Source organism: Pyricularia grisea (genome assembly GCF_004355905.1).
Source record: "Pyricularia grisea strain NI907 chromosome Unknown Pyricularia_grisea_NI907_Scaffold_2, whole genome shotgun sequence".
NCBI lineage: Eukaryota > Fungi > Ascomycota > Sordariomycetes > Magnaporthales > Pyriculariaceae > Pyricularia > Pyricularia grisea.
The window spans coordinates 8,211,840-8,224,657 of record NW_022156717.1 but is presented as its reverse complement, the minus strand read 5'-3'; the positions used below and the strand labels follow the sequence as shown (position 1 = coordinate 8,224,657).

The following is a 12,818-nucleotide window of genomic DNA, read 5'->3' as shown; positions in this document are numbered from 1 at the left end:
AATTCTGCAGCGGGCTCTTCTCTTGAATCTCGAGCATGTGATTGATGTGGGCTGTGAGGGAGCCCAGGTTACATTAGCTCGGTACGTCGGAGCTGGACTTTCGGTAAGCAACGTTGTTATATGCACGGCAGCTTACAATTAGACTAGGAAACTCATGTCAAAGAACGACCGGTATTGGTAGATGTCGCCAAAAGAAAAAAAAAACAGATACATACATGGTAGGCTTGATAGGGTACCTAATATTACTTTCGCCCAGTTAAACATCCTCTACAAAAGTTCAGCAAAAGAGCAGTACCTCGAAGTGGCTTGGGGCTTGCTTGCTAAGCTGCAAGGATCAAAGTTAAGGTCCATACCAGCTGCCAGCCAACCCCTGGCTTGTGGGGCGAGCTACTCTCGGGACGGTACCTTGAGGGTATGGTGTAGTCTCAATGCTCAGACTAGACCACCCCTGCTTCGCAATGGTGGACCGAGCGCTCCATGTACCTTTCAGCCACATGGCTTTTCGGCCGATTTGATTGGCTGAAAAGCCATGTGACTGAAAGGTATATGGAGCGCCCGGTCCACCCTGCAACGTAGGGGGGTCTAGTCTGAGCACTGAGACTACATAGTATCACTTTTTCTGCCCAGGTTCGCCAGGCAAGTTGAGGCTGCTTGATATCGCAACATTTAATCGTTTCGCACACCATAGTAGATTCGAATGGAAGACAATCCCATAATTATGGGCAATGGCTACAATGCAAGGGGTAAGTATTGGGCACGTTCCTATTCACGTCTGTACCATTACATCTTTTCTGCAGTTACAACATCTGCAGATAGTTACAGAAGCATCCAATAAGAGCCATTAGAAGAGAGTATAGCCTTTCAGATCCTGTGGCACTAGCGAAGATTTTCCTAGCTACAATCCCGATGCGCCAGCCAAGGATCTGGTTCCTCACGAAGCCGAAAGCGAGTAGCGAATAGCTCAAGAGGTTTCTTCCAGCCTAGTCTTCCTTCTTTCGTTTTCACAATACGCAGCCACAACTCTCTCTTGTTGACCAGTCCAGTCGGCGCCATGCAACCCAGGGTTCTCATGTCTTTTGGGCCTTTTGCCATGGTAAGAACGGTAGCGTTCATCGCCGCGATCCATTCTGCGTCATTTGTACCTTCCAAAAACAGATTGTTACCCCATTCTTCCGACAAGTTAGCGCCATCGACAAGGTCAGCGAGGTTCATCCGATCGTTCCTTTCGAGGAGGCTCTGCACCAAAATTGGAAGTTTTGGGTATGGAAGGTCGTTGGTGCTCCTAACAATATTCTCTGGCGTGATTTCGATATGCATATCGAAAGAAGGGAGCAGAACGAAACGAACGTCGATGCCAACCCTTTTAAGTCGAGGATAGGTGTGAATAAGGGACATTGGTTGCGGCATGATCGGGTTGGCAGGTTCGTAGTCGGGAGATCTCTCGAAAATAAGTTTGGCTTGCTCCATCTGCTCCGTAGGCACGCAGATTTCCCAGTCCTAAAAGAGTTAAATTAAAGCTTGGCCTCTTTGTAAATTTGTGAATAACATACATCCCTAACCCTTCCAGCGCCGTAAAAAATGAGCGCAGAGACCCCAAGGACGCAACACGGAATCCCTTGAGCTTCTAAAGTCCGGGTAAACTCCAAAGCCTCGAGAGTTCCATGGCCGCCAAATGAGGCGAGGTCATCTGTGTCCTCGGGATAGGTGTCTTCTGTTTCCGTATTCTCTGGGGAAAGGCTGCGCCGCTGGAGGAAAGGAGGCGGCCATGTTGCCATTTTTTCTTCCCCTGTCATTTGAATGACGTGGGCCTGGTGCGCGCTTAATCGTGGGAAGCAAGGAGAGGATATGGGGTTTAATAGTCTCAATGTTCAGACTAGACCACCCCTGCTTCGCAGTGGTGGACCGGACGCTCCATGTACTTTTCAGCCACACGGTTTTTCGACCAATCAAATTGGCCGAAAAGATCGCACCTCTGAACCAGAGTGATCTTTGGTTGGACCCACAGGTACAAGCAAAGCCACGAATTGAGCCACGGCTCAATTAGTGGAGCTCGCGTTCAGGGATGAGCCCTGAGACTAGGAAATGGGGGCAATCCATTATTAATCCAATCAATTAATCGCGACGTAGACATACATCATTACGATCGTTGTTCCAGTTACGATTGCCCGCGACATGCTTTTACCGATACTGCACTAGCACCAGAATGCCTCGATAGAACTTTCGCTCCCATCTAGAGCACCTAACGCCGTTTTACAGCTCGATTCTCCAACCGATCGATCACTTTGGGCGACCTGAAGATGCAGCTCTCTCGTCTACTAGAATTGCCAACGCTGTTGGCCGCGGCTCTCCTCGCCGCCGCGCCTCCCGTCACAGCAGAACACACTAGCAACTGGGCCGTCCTCGTTTGCACTTCGCGTTTCTGGTTCAACTATCGCCATCTGGCAAATGTTTTGTCCATGTATCGCACCGTCAAACGCCTTGGAATTCCCGACTCGCAAATCATCCTTATGCTGCCTGATGACATGGCATGCAACCCACGGAACGCCTTCCCCGGAACCGTCTACTCTAACGCCGAACGCGCCGTCGACTTGTATGGCGACAATATTGAGGTTGACTACCGCGGGTACGAGGTCACGGTTGAGAATTTCATCAGGCTGTTGACAGATAGGGTGGGCGACGAGATGCCGCGGAGTAAGCGGCTCTTGACCGATGACCGCAGCAATATCCTAGTCTATATGACGGGCCACGGCGGCAACGAGTTTCTCAAGTTCCAGGACGCAGAGGAAATAGGGGCCTTTGATCTTGCAGATGCCTTTGAGCAAATGTGGGAAAAGAAGAGGTAGGAAAACTGGTCTTCTTCTATCATTGCCATGACATTACATACATACCCTCGCTAAAAGGCCACCCCTGACTGACATGAGTTCTACGCCAGATATAACGAGATACTTTTCATGATCGACACTTGCCAAGCCAACACAATGCTTACCAAGCTCTACTCGCCAAACATCATTGCGACCGGATCCTCTGAACTGGACCAGTCCTCATACTCGCATCACGCCGATAATGATGTTGGTGTTGCCGTTATCGACCGCTATACATATTACAACCTCGACTTTCTTGAGAATGAAGTCAAGGACATCAACAGCAAGAAGACGATTGGTGACCTTTTCGACAGTTATACTTTTGAAAAGATCCACTCACACGCTGGCATGCGCTACGACCTCTTCCCAGGCGGAGCGGACGCAGCACGAGCAAAGCTGCTGACCGACTTCTTTGGGAATGTGCAAAACGTAGAGGTTGATGGGAACGTAACCACGGGCTTGGACGAGGACTTGATTGCCTTGAGCAAGAAAATCGCTGCGCTCAAAGCCAAGGCTGAATCCGAGGAATCTGCTGCCGTCGCGGAGAATCGTGAGGCTTCGGCCGCTGCTGCGCCAAAAGACAACCAGTCTCTTCCCAAGAGGTCTCAGATCACCAAGCCTCTTACTGATGACAACTATTGGACCAAGAAGATTATCAGCGCTACTGCAATTTCTGGGTGCGCTTTGCTCTGGGGCTTGAGCTCTTATTTGTAGATCCAGCTTACAGAATTTCAGCGACAACATTTGATCACTTCCTGGGCATGGTATGACGAACTTAGTTCTACTGCATGAGGAAACGGATCGCATTTAGAGTATGGTGTGCCAAGTTACATTTGGTAACACCGTCATGCTCACATCTAGTCGTGCCCCAAGACTTTCGAGAAAGCCACCACTACGAAGAGTATCTGAAACAAACAAGTCTCCTTTGACATAAGTGCGAGGCGATGGAGAGCGAGCTCTGCTGGATTGGTTCAGTTCGAGAAGCACAGGGTCGCGGCAGTCAACAACAGACTGGGCCGACGGGTCTTGAAGTGAGTACTCAGGGTAGGGCAGGCTTGAGATTATCAGTGGCATGCGCGCACCTTTTTCTTTCAAGATGTCATGGATGCATCTACTACTGTACCTTGTTTGGACAATCCTATGCAGCTGGCCAACACCTCAAGAAAGGAAGGCTGAGGAGACGGGAAACGAAGAGTTGATGAACTAAAAGAGCCTTTTTTTTCGTATGCAACGAATAAGCTTTTTTGTAAATATTATCAAATTAAGTATTCACATTCATGTTCGTTTTGAGAACATTGACCCTTCAGCAGTCAAGAAGGCTGGTAGACAAAATACTCAGATTGCCAAATTTAAGGGGAGGATCGTTGCAGGGTTTGACTTCGAATCGCAACTACGACATTTTCCCCCCGCATTTGTCAATTTTTTTTTTTTTTTTAGCAGTGGGTGAACGAACAACAGAGAAGGAAAAAAAAAAAAAAGGTACATGCACAACTAGCACCCAGAAGTCAAACATTTTGACCACCAATCATGACAAACAAATCAATAATCAAATTTTGAATGCCCCCTGATCCGAAAGGACCAGTGAATTATTGACTATGGATACGGAGGTAAGTTAGTGTTTGGCTATGGACTCATTGATCAAGAACTCTCGAGTCTATCTACTTTCAAGCAGATGGAGAAAAAGATATTATTTGAGCTCCCAGGCAAAGAAAGAAAGAAAGTGATAAAGGCACGAGAAGATATCAGGAGATTTTTATCCTCATCATCTGCACTTGCAAATTCTCATACAAAACCAACGTCGGCGATATTGGCAACCCAACCACGGGTCTGGCGCGTGGCATTCTCTTCCGTCAGTTTTAGACTGACTTTCCCATCACCCAGGCACTCCAGCTCAAAACCATCGAGTTACGCAGTAGGCCTTTTAACAAGCGCGCAATTGCATGGTCTGCTGATGCTGAGCTGGCTGTGGCGGCCGACGACTCGGTCTTGGTGTTTATGCCCCAATTCCCACGGTTCCATGTCGACTTTGCCGAACAGAGGCGCAAGCAGGCTGCCGCCGCTGGCTCCTCATGGCTCGAGGGAATCGACAAGATCCAGCCACTGAAGCCCCAATACGCCGATGGCCAACGCAGGATACCCATATCGCTGCCAAGGGTAAGTCCACGGGTGAACTTTCACCTGTTTGCCACGTCGGGCGTCGACAGCCCCTACGACGGCTGGGTCGATCATGGTACCGAGGACAGCTCTGGCGCAGGTAATGGGGAGGGTAGTGGAAGCGAGGATGACTTTGAAGAAGATGCGTTGCCCGATGACGAGATACCCAAGAACGCCTGGAGAAAGATGCCAAATTTGAGGAATCGAAACAATCCTTTCAATGTCACGGGCGCGGGATCGGGCTTGTTCACCAGCGTCGGCTCGTCACTTAATCAAGTTCTCTCCCTCGCTTGGTCTCCCCCAATAGGCCGCAACGATCGCTGTCTACTGGCAGTCCACAGCGCTGCGGGCTACATAGCCGTGTATGGCGAGCCCTTGGTCGCTGCAGAAGACGAACATCGTGGCCACCATCTCGGGAGCATGTACAGCACGGAGGGCTGGGAGGTCCTTTGGGGCGTGGGCGAGCGCCTATCGGTTCCAAAGCAGGCAACCTGGGGAGAGTGTTATCGGTCATTCACCTGGAGCCAAGAGATATGGCCTGGAAAAGCCTTGATGGCCGTTATGACGGATGATTTGGAGATTGCAATCTTGGCGGTGCACGCGCGCGTATCCGTAGATCAGGAAGACGGAGTCGTGGGAGCCGGGTGGCAGATCGAAGAGGTGACAAGATTCGACGCCAAGGGCCCTCATCCTCCGGGCCATGTCCACGACCTCGACTATGTCCCTGACAAGTCGACAGTGGGATTGAGCTTCGGACCCAGCTCTAGCAGTGGTGAGGATACACAGGAACTATTGCTGGGATATATCTCGCGAGGTTACGTTGGCTTCCGCAAGGTCGCAGTCAGACGACAATGGTTCAGGGAAACCGATGAGTCTTTTGTCAAAGTTGCCGAGAATGATTCGGATGGGAGATGCATGTTCCTGGCCCCGGATGCATTTTTGTCATTTGAGGATAAGGTGAGGATGATCTTGTCCTTGTTCTATTCATTGCATCGGATGTCAAAATTGCACCTCCTATATGTGCTAACATTTATACCTGGTCCAAAAGGCGTGGACAGTTCAAGGTCAAAAGATCTGCCGAGGCGTTATCGCCACTCCAATGGTACCAAAGCTCTTCGAGGTTAACATGTCGATTGAAACATCACGAATTCAACCACATGCCCTGACGCAGTGCGGTTGTCTGTATCCTGGGCCTCAAGAAATATCAAAAAGCCCAATACAAGGTAGCTACTCTCCCGGGTCTGGTTTCCTTTTTCATTTTTTTGCTAGCCTGATCGTGTAAATCGTTAACGAACCACAGACCTTGTTGTGCACCCGAATCTGCAAGGAAGCAGTATAGATCAGCCACCAGCCTACACCCTGGTTCGTCTCTCGGCGACACAAGCGTCCAAGGGCTGGTTTGAGACGACACTTTCGTCAACGCGCAGCACGGCTGGTCCCAATCCAAAATGGGCTGGGGCCATCTCCCGTATCCTCGACATATCCATGCCCAAACACATGTTGGGCAAAACAGGAGCCGAGGGCTTGGGTATTGGCGATGGTGACGATGACGAAGACGAAGACAAGAACGACGAAAATGACAACGACATGGACGATGATGATGAAGATGAGGACGCAGAGGGCGAGGAGGACGTCGACGTGATGCAGAACCATCTCAAGCAGATGGATGCTCCGGCCTCATCAGCGGATGATGACAGCATCCCCATCTGGCGCGCCCGTCTGTACGGCATCGCCCTATCTCCCGGAGGTGGTTGTAGCGCGGTCGTTTGGGCCAAGATGGCGGCCGCGGTCGTGGAGCGTGGAGCCTGGCATCAGGCACGCAGCACACTCTCGTTTCACTGTCATGCTATGCCTTGGGCCGAGGAAGAGGACAAGGTCGAGGTCAACAGTGGCCCACACATCGCAAGGCTATCGACAGAGGCCAAGATGTTTGAGTGGATGTATGGACGTGGACCAGACGTTGTTGGAGTAACCAGACCAAACGAGGGTGATGAAGGTATTCCTGTCATCAAAAGGGCGTGCGAGGGCATCGTCAGTTCGTGTGCGTATTGCCGGCAGCCGTTGGTACGCGAGGGGCTCTTTTTTGTGTGTCCCAAGAGACACAGCTTCGGTACGTCTATCCAATTACACTCTTGTCAGTCTTAGGAAACCGATTCGGCTCGATACTGACACAAAGCTCGCAGAGATCTGCACTATCAGCAGTTTGCCGATCCTTAAACACGGTTCATCTCGGGTTTGTGGCGTCTGTGGAAAGCGTAGCCTGAGGGCCGAGGCGATAACAAGCTTATTACCTGATCATCATGATGCTAATCTTACGGATGCGCTGCTATCTGTAGTCAGATGTGTGATGTGTGGTGGGAAGTTTGTGGACTGATGAGTCGGACGAGTTGTAAATGACATCTGAGCAATGCAATACACGGAGCCGTAGGGATTCTTGGGCTTGTATGAGAGACGAACCCCCTCCCCAGGACTTTGAGGGAGAGCACTGGCTTGATAAACACAACATAATGAACAAAAGCTCTGGTCAGGTAATCTAAGGCCGTGTCTATGTGCTAAACAATCGATCTATTAGACATTCAATCCAAAAAAAAATAATAAAAGAAATATCGGGATCTTTTATCCGTAGGTTACGCTGTAACCGAAAACGAGGATGAGTCCCACACCCTATATTCCCCACACGCCAGAACATGCCGGAATCCCCTTAGTGCCAACGTCCAACCCCATTATGTAAACAAGAGACCTGGCTTGTTTCAATCAAACACCTTGTTCATGGCTTGGTGAGCCAGCTCAACACCCAAAAACGTCGCAGCATTGGCCGGGACGGCCCTCGCCAGAGCCGGTCCAAAGCCGGGGAAGAAAGCCTTGTAGCCACCCTTAGCATACAAGCCCTTGATGACACCACCGATCGTGACATTGCCCTCGGCAGTCTGCAGCCTGCTCTTGACCGTGTCGACAGGGAAGACCGGGATCCACATGGCGATTCCAGCCGCAGCACCGGCACATGTAATGGCCATCAGGCTCAGCTCCCCGCTCGGCTTGCCGGTGACAGGGTCGACGGGTGACAGCTTCCTCTTGATGTACTCGTACGCAGCAAAGTATGCCGCCGACCCGGGACCGTCACGCGCCAGCGTCGCTACGCTGCCGCGGAAGACAGACCGTACACCACCTTCCTTGTACAGCTGCCGTACGACATCCACGCCACCGCTGTAGCGCGGCTTCTCGCCGGGCGCGAGCTGCTTCTGGCCCTGAACCTGCAGGATCACCTTGACGCGCTCAAAGGGCGCCGTGATGGCAGTCATTGGTATGGCGGAGAAGAAGCCGGCGGCGGAGATTTGCGCTATGGAGAGGGGCCCGTCCCGGTTGGACGTCGCGCTGCGCACCAGAGTCTTGCCAAGGTCGTAACCCCAGAATGAGACGGCGACTGTGAGATAAGGCAACCAGGTACCTCGTTAGTCTTTTCTCTTCAGGTTGAGGTATTCTCCAGCTCTTCGAAGGCGTTGGGGAAACGTAAAACTTACACATTGGGGTGACACCAACGAGCGGCGCACTGACGCCCGCGTACAAGCCTCTCATACCATCGCGCGCAACGCTCTTCCGGACAACATCGATGGCAGACGAGTAAACGCCCTTCTCGGCCGTTTGCAGGCGGACCTTGACGAGGTCAAAGGGATGACCGACAACGACGGCGCAGACACCTCCGAAGCCACCAGCGGCAAACGAGCGCAGTTGTGCAGCACCCGCCGAGGCCACAGCCTTGGCCTCGGTCTTGAGCTCCTCCTTGGACTCTGGGATGTGGGGGATCGTGCCGCCGAGAGGCTTAGAGGTAGAGTCCCGCACCGTGTCTTTGACGGCGGCAAGATCGCCCTGTTGCGAGGATGCTGACATGGCTGGGCCTGGCGGATGTGTGATAGGTATCGGCTGTAAAAAGGGTGGGTGAATCGTCGTTGAAGTAGAGGGAGTCGACGACTGGGGGGGACAGGAAGAGGCCTGGAGCTGTGATTCTTTCCGATTGAGGGCTCAGATGTTTGCGCCTGTTTTCGTTCGCGCCAAGCTAAGAAAGAAACAAGCTTCGTGCTCGGTTCGTTTGGCCACGAAATGCCACCGCAAGAGCAAGCAATAACCGACTGCTGCTCTGGGATCGAGATTAATAGTTGATCTATTTATCGTAGCGTGAAGGAAACAGAAATCAAAACCAGACACGACGGCTACTTGCGGGAAAAGGAAAGCTGATTTTGAGTTCGGGATAATGGAGGACTTTTCTACGGAGAGATGGGCTTTTGCTGCAAGTAAGCTAAGAAATCCCACCCGCGGCCGACGTCACCTCCAGAGAGCATGAATGGATCCAATTGAATGTCGAGGTGGTGCGGTGCCTCGGCAAATGGGGGGTGGGTTCCCCAGTACCCCAAATCCAAAATCCACCGTACCACAACGCGGTTTTTAGGTAGGTGTTCGCGACGACCTCCACTCTGCTGACCCTTGTGTGGGGGGTTCTACCTTCCATGTAACAGCATGCCCAGTGGTTGATACCGCACTATCACATGCGTGACAAACAGGAACGGAATGAACACATGACGTTCTTTGACAAGTCTTACTGCCCTCCTGATATAACATTCTTCCCATAAGCAACTAAGGTAGGTAGGGAGGTACTAATTTGAGCCTGACACCTATCTAGGTATTCAAGTGCAGAATTTGAAAGATCCGAACATGCACCCATTTATTTTCATCATCCCATGTGTCATTACCAACTGAAAAAAACAACGGACTAATTAATTGCCTACCGTACGTGCAACGGTTACCCACCCACCTTTGAGCGGAACAGCGCCGCACTCGATCGCACAGAATCTGTTGTGGTACAAACCTCGGCAGCCATGGGATGACAAGACAGACAGACACAGACAGACTGTTTAAGTAATTAGACCAAGTGCTTGACTTTTGACCCCTGCGTTGCCCACTTTTCACGGGTAGTTCCACCAACAAAACCTCCTCCCTTTCCATTTACAATGAACAATCTGAACGGCAAAAGGTCTAATTCTGTCAAATAACCTGGACATTATACATCTAACCTAATGAGCCATGTTTTTCTACAAATGAAATATTTTCATACATCAGATGGTCCTCCTTCCTTGCCCGGACCCAGCAATATCCCTCTATCTTGCGCAAACAAATGGCTGGCTACAGCACCATCCACATCAGATACGCATATGGCATCTATACTGTCTAAATCACACTGTAGCTCGACTTGTGTCCACCTGCAGGCCCTTGGCCGGGCATTGTCCTGTTCAAGCCGCACCAGCAGCTTGGGTCGCCTTCTCTTTCGACTTGCACGGTAATATCGATCCCCTTCGCCGCAAGATATGACCGAACACGCTTTCCAACATCTTCCATGTCTGCCCCACGAACTGCTGTCACATGCATGACGCCCAACAGATGGTCCCCGGGAGCTGCATGATTATCGCCGCCGCTGCGGTCATCCATCCAGAATTTTGGAACCGCGTAGTTGGCAACCCCACGCAGACCTGTTATACCGGACAGTGTATCTCGCAGACCGTACTCGACCCGATCAGGGACCGTGAGGAGCAGTCGACGTGCTGAAGAGCTAACCAGCGGCATTGCCGAGCCGAGGATCAGCACTGCAATTAAGAAAGATGCAAGCGGATCCCATCCGGACCAGGGCCAATAGTATGTCAGGGCCGTCGAAACGATAACAGCCGCGCTGCCTAGTGTGTCAGCCATAACATGGAGGTAGATGCCCATCATGTTCTCATTGTCGTGCGAATGGCCTCCACAGCCCCCGTGGCTATGGCCATGACCATGGCTATGATCATGTGAATGTGAGTGGCCATGGCCATGTCCGTGATCGTGGTCGTGTGCATGATCATGCGAGTGTCCATGGGAGTGGTGGCCATGATCATCGCCGCCATGATGATGGTGATGGCCAAATGCCCACATGCCTATCAAGTTTACTGCCAGACCCGCCGAGCTCACAACGAATAGTTCTGCAAGTCTCTTAGTAGCGCGGCCCTCCATAATTCTCTCGAACGATTCGAATATAATCTCAACGCTGATCAAACTGTAGTTGAATATTTGTTAGTAGCTTTTCCCCGACTCTGCCGTATATGCTCTAAATAATAATAAAAAAATAAAAGAAAACTCACATGAGAAAAACACCGTTTGCAAACCCGCTCAACGTCTCAATCTTGCCGAACCCATAAGGAAACCTCTCATTGGGTGCCCATTTGCTAGCAACAGATGCAAACAGACCAACGGCGAGCGCCACACAATCAAAGAGCATGTGTATGCTGTCACTCAGAAGACCAAGCGAGTCGGTCGCGTAACCGTAAAACGCCTGTACCATCATGAAGGAGAAGTTGATACTGGAAAGTCCGTGTTAGTCCCTAGCATCCAACAAACACAGCAATCAACACTTCAGACACCGCCAATGCGTACCTCATGAAGTAAAATATTCTCCTCGAGTCCTTTTCCGTTACAATGGCATGTAAAAAAGGCCATTTTGCCGTAAATGGCAGTATGAAGTTGGTGAATCTCGATCGCTCAGCTGAAGACCCATGATCATGGACATGCGTCACGCCTTGCGCCGGGGCATCGTATTTGATATCAAAGCTCGCCTGCGATGGCGTGAGTACGTGCTTCCCTCCGCGGGTAGAAGATGACACAAAGCCCTGGTTGGTCGAAATTGACATTGAAGAGTTTGCTCGGGCGTTTGTGTGCTCCGGGGAGCTGTGATGATGGTTGTCTTGCGAGTGTGAATGAGAGTGCGAACAGCTATTTGTGTGGGTGTGTCCATGATCGTGGGAATGCGAATGAGAGTTCGAATGGCTGTGACCGCTGTGATCGTGGCCGTGGTCGTGACCGTGGTCATGGTCGTGATTGTGGCCGTGATTGTGGTCGTGATTGTGGTCGTTGTTGTGGCCGTGAGTGTGGTTGTAATCATGGTAATCGTCGTCGTCGCTATTTGTGAGTGGCTGCTCGCAGAGGCTCGATCTCTTTCGTGTGGCACGCTGGCCTAAGTGACCAAAAGAAGGCGGAGAGCCCGAGTGCGAATGCATATGGCCTGGTGCATGGTGAGAGTGTGGAATGCTAGTCGGTAACGCATACGAGGCCATTGTTAATGGCAGCTGAGAGAGGTAGGTAGTGTTTGTTTGCCAGGTGCACCTCTGGAAAGCAAGGACTGAGAGTCGAGTGTTTTCGAGAGAAAGGCCTGCCGAATCCAAGGAGCTACAATGCCCCTGCAATGTGTTTCCTTCTTATCATGAAGTTCAAGTCCTTAACAACGTATGTAGGTAAGCAGACTGACTACACTTTTGTCCCGTCCAGGTTTGCGGCGAGCCTCAGGGGACGAGATCAGCCAATGATATACGACTCGCTCAGCTCTATCTGTCGCAAGTGAGGGGGATTGACTTTGTGGTAGAGTTACGACCGAGACCTTATGGGTTGTGGTGCTGGGCTAGACTGTCGGCGCAACGGGCAAAAAGAATGATGGGTAGTAATCGTGGCGATTTCAGCGCCAACACAACAAAGTGGGAACTTTCGACAAAGTGAAGAGGGGAGGCTGATGATCAGCGGGCGCAGAAGGTTTAACTTTGGATCGCCTAACCGTCCAGAAAGGTCAAAAGCTATAGCACGAATAGCCAAGGGAAAGAAATTGGTACGAAATGCATAGACAGTCACAGAAAAAAAGTATCAATCTGTCGATATGCTTCATGCAAATGCGAACGAATCAACAAAAGAAGGGGTCGACGCGGGCGCGGCAGCATCTCAAGTCCATCCAATCCCAGAGTTGAT

General features: G+C 51.1%; 5 protein-coding genes across 5 annotated transcripts; 2 read left to right on the top strand and 3 right to left on the bottom strand.

The window, feature by feature from the left end:
* Positions 1–604: 604 nt before the first annotated feature.
* PgNI_05033 (uncharacterized protein) lies at positions 605–1,855 on the bottom strand. Its single transcript, XM_031125074.1, has 2 exons — positions 1,551–1,855; positions 605–1,497 (listed from the first exon to the last, which is right to left on the bottom strand). Exons 1-2 carry the CDS (start codon positions 1,791–1,793, stop codon positions 892–894), a joined length of 849 nt encoding a protein of 282 aa, XP_030984298.1. The 5' UTR covers positions 1,794–1,855; the 3' UTR covers positions 605–891.
* A 288-nt stretch (positions 1,856–2,143) lies between these two features.
* PgNI_05032 (uncharacterized protein) lies at positions 2,144–4,168 on the top strand. The gene is made up of 2 exons (XM_031125073.1): positions 2,144–2,839; positions 2,933–4,168. The coding sequence occupies exons 1-2, from the start codon at positions 2,298–2,300 to the stop codon at positions 3,573–3,575; spliced, it is 1,185 nt and encodes a 394-aa protein (XP_030985061.1). The 5' UTR covers positions 2,144–2,297; the 3' UTR covers positions 3,576–4,168.
* A 163-nt stretch (positions 4,169–4,331) lies between these two features.
* On the top strand, positions 4,332–7,389 carry PgNI_05031 (uncharacterized protein; the record flags this gene model as incomplete). The annotated part of the gene is made up of 5 exons (XM_031125072.1): positions 4,332–4,468; positions 4,743–5,972; positions 6,064–6,238; positions 6,316–7,125; positions 7,199–7,389. Exons 1-5 carry the CDS (start codon positions 4,457–4,459, stop codon positions 7,387–7,389), a joined length of 2,418 nt encoding a protein of 805 aa, XP_030985060.1. The 5' UTR covers positions 4,332–4,456.
* Positions 7,390–7,765: 376 nt separating this feature from the next.
* PgNI_05030 (uncharacterized protein) lies at positions 7,766–8,900 on the bottom strand (the record flags this gene model as incomplete). The annotated part of the gene is made up of 2 exons (XM_031125071.1): positions 7,766–8,436; positions 8,534–8,900. The coding sequence occupies 2 exons, from the start codon at positions 8,898–8,900 to the stop codon at positions 7,766–7,768; spliced, it is 1,038 nt and encodes a 345-aa protein (XP_030984297.1).
* A 731-nt stretch (positions 8,901–9,631) lies between these two features.
* Positions 9,632–12,728, bottom strand: PgNI_05029 (uncharacterized protein). Its single transcript, XM_031125070.1, has 3 exons — positions 11,463–12,728; positions 11,171–11,389; positions 9,632–11,085 (listed from the first exon to the last, which is right to left on the bottom strand). Exons 1-3 carry the CDS (start codon positions 12,137–12,139, stop codon positions 10,233–10,235), a joined length of 1,749 nt encoding a protein of 582 aa, XP_030985764.1. The 5' UTR covers positions 12,140–12,728; the 3' UTR covers positions 9,632–10,232.
* Positions 12,729–12,818: the final 90 nt, after the last annotated feature.

Coding starts and splice junctions, on each gene's coding strand:
- PgNI_05033 (XM_031125074.1), bottom strand. CDS start 1,793: ATGACAGGGGAAGAAAAAATGGCAACATGGCCGCCTCCTTTCCTCCAG. Junction 1,498..1,550: donor GCGCTGGAAGGGTTAGGGAT/GTATGTTATTCA, acceptor TAACTCTTTTAG/GACTGGGAAATCTGCGTGCC.
- PgNI_05032 (XM_031125073.1), top strand. CDS start 2,298: ATGCAGCTCTCTCGTCTACTAGAATTGCCAACGCTGTTGGCCGCGGCT. Junction 2,840..2,932: donor CAAATGTGGGAAAAGAAGAG/GTAGGAAAACTG, acceptor GTTCTACGCCAG/ATATAACGAGATACTTTTCA.
- PgNI_05029 (XM_031125070.1), bottom strand. CDS start 12,139: ATGGCCTCGTATGCGTTACCGACTAGCATTCCACACTCTCACCATGCA. Junction 11,390..11,462: donor AGAATATTTTACTTCATGAG/GTACGCATTGGC, acceptor CGGACTTTCCAG/TATCAACTTCTCCTTCATGA. Junction 11,086..11,170: donor GCAAACGGTGTTTTTCTCAT/GTGAGTTTTCTT, acceptor ATTCAACTACAG/TTTGATCAGCGTTGAGATTA.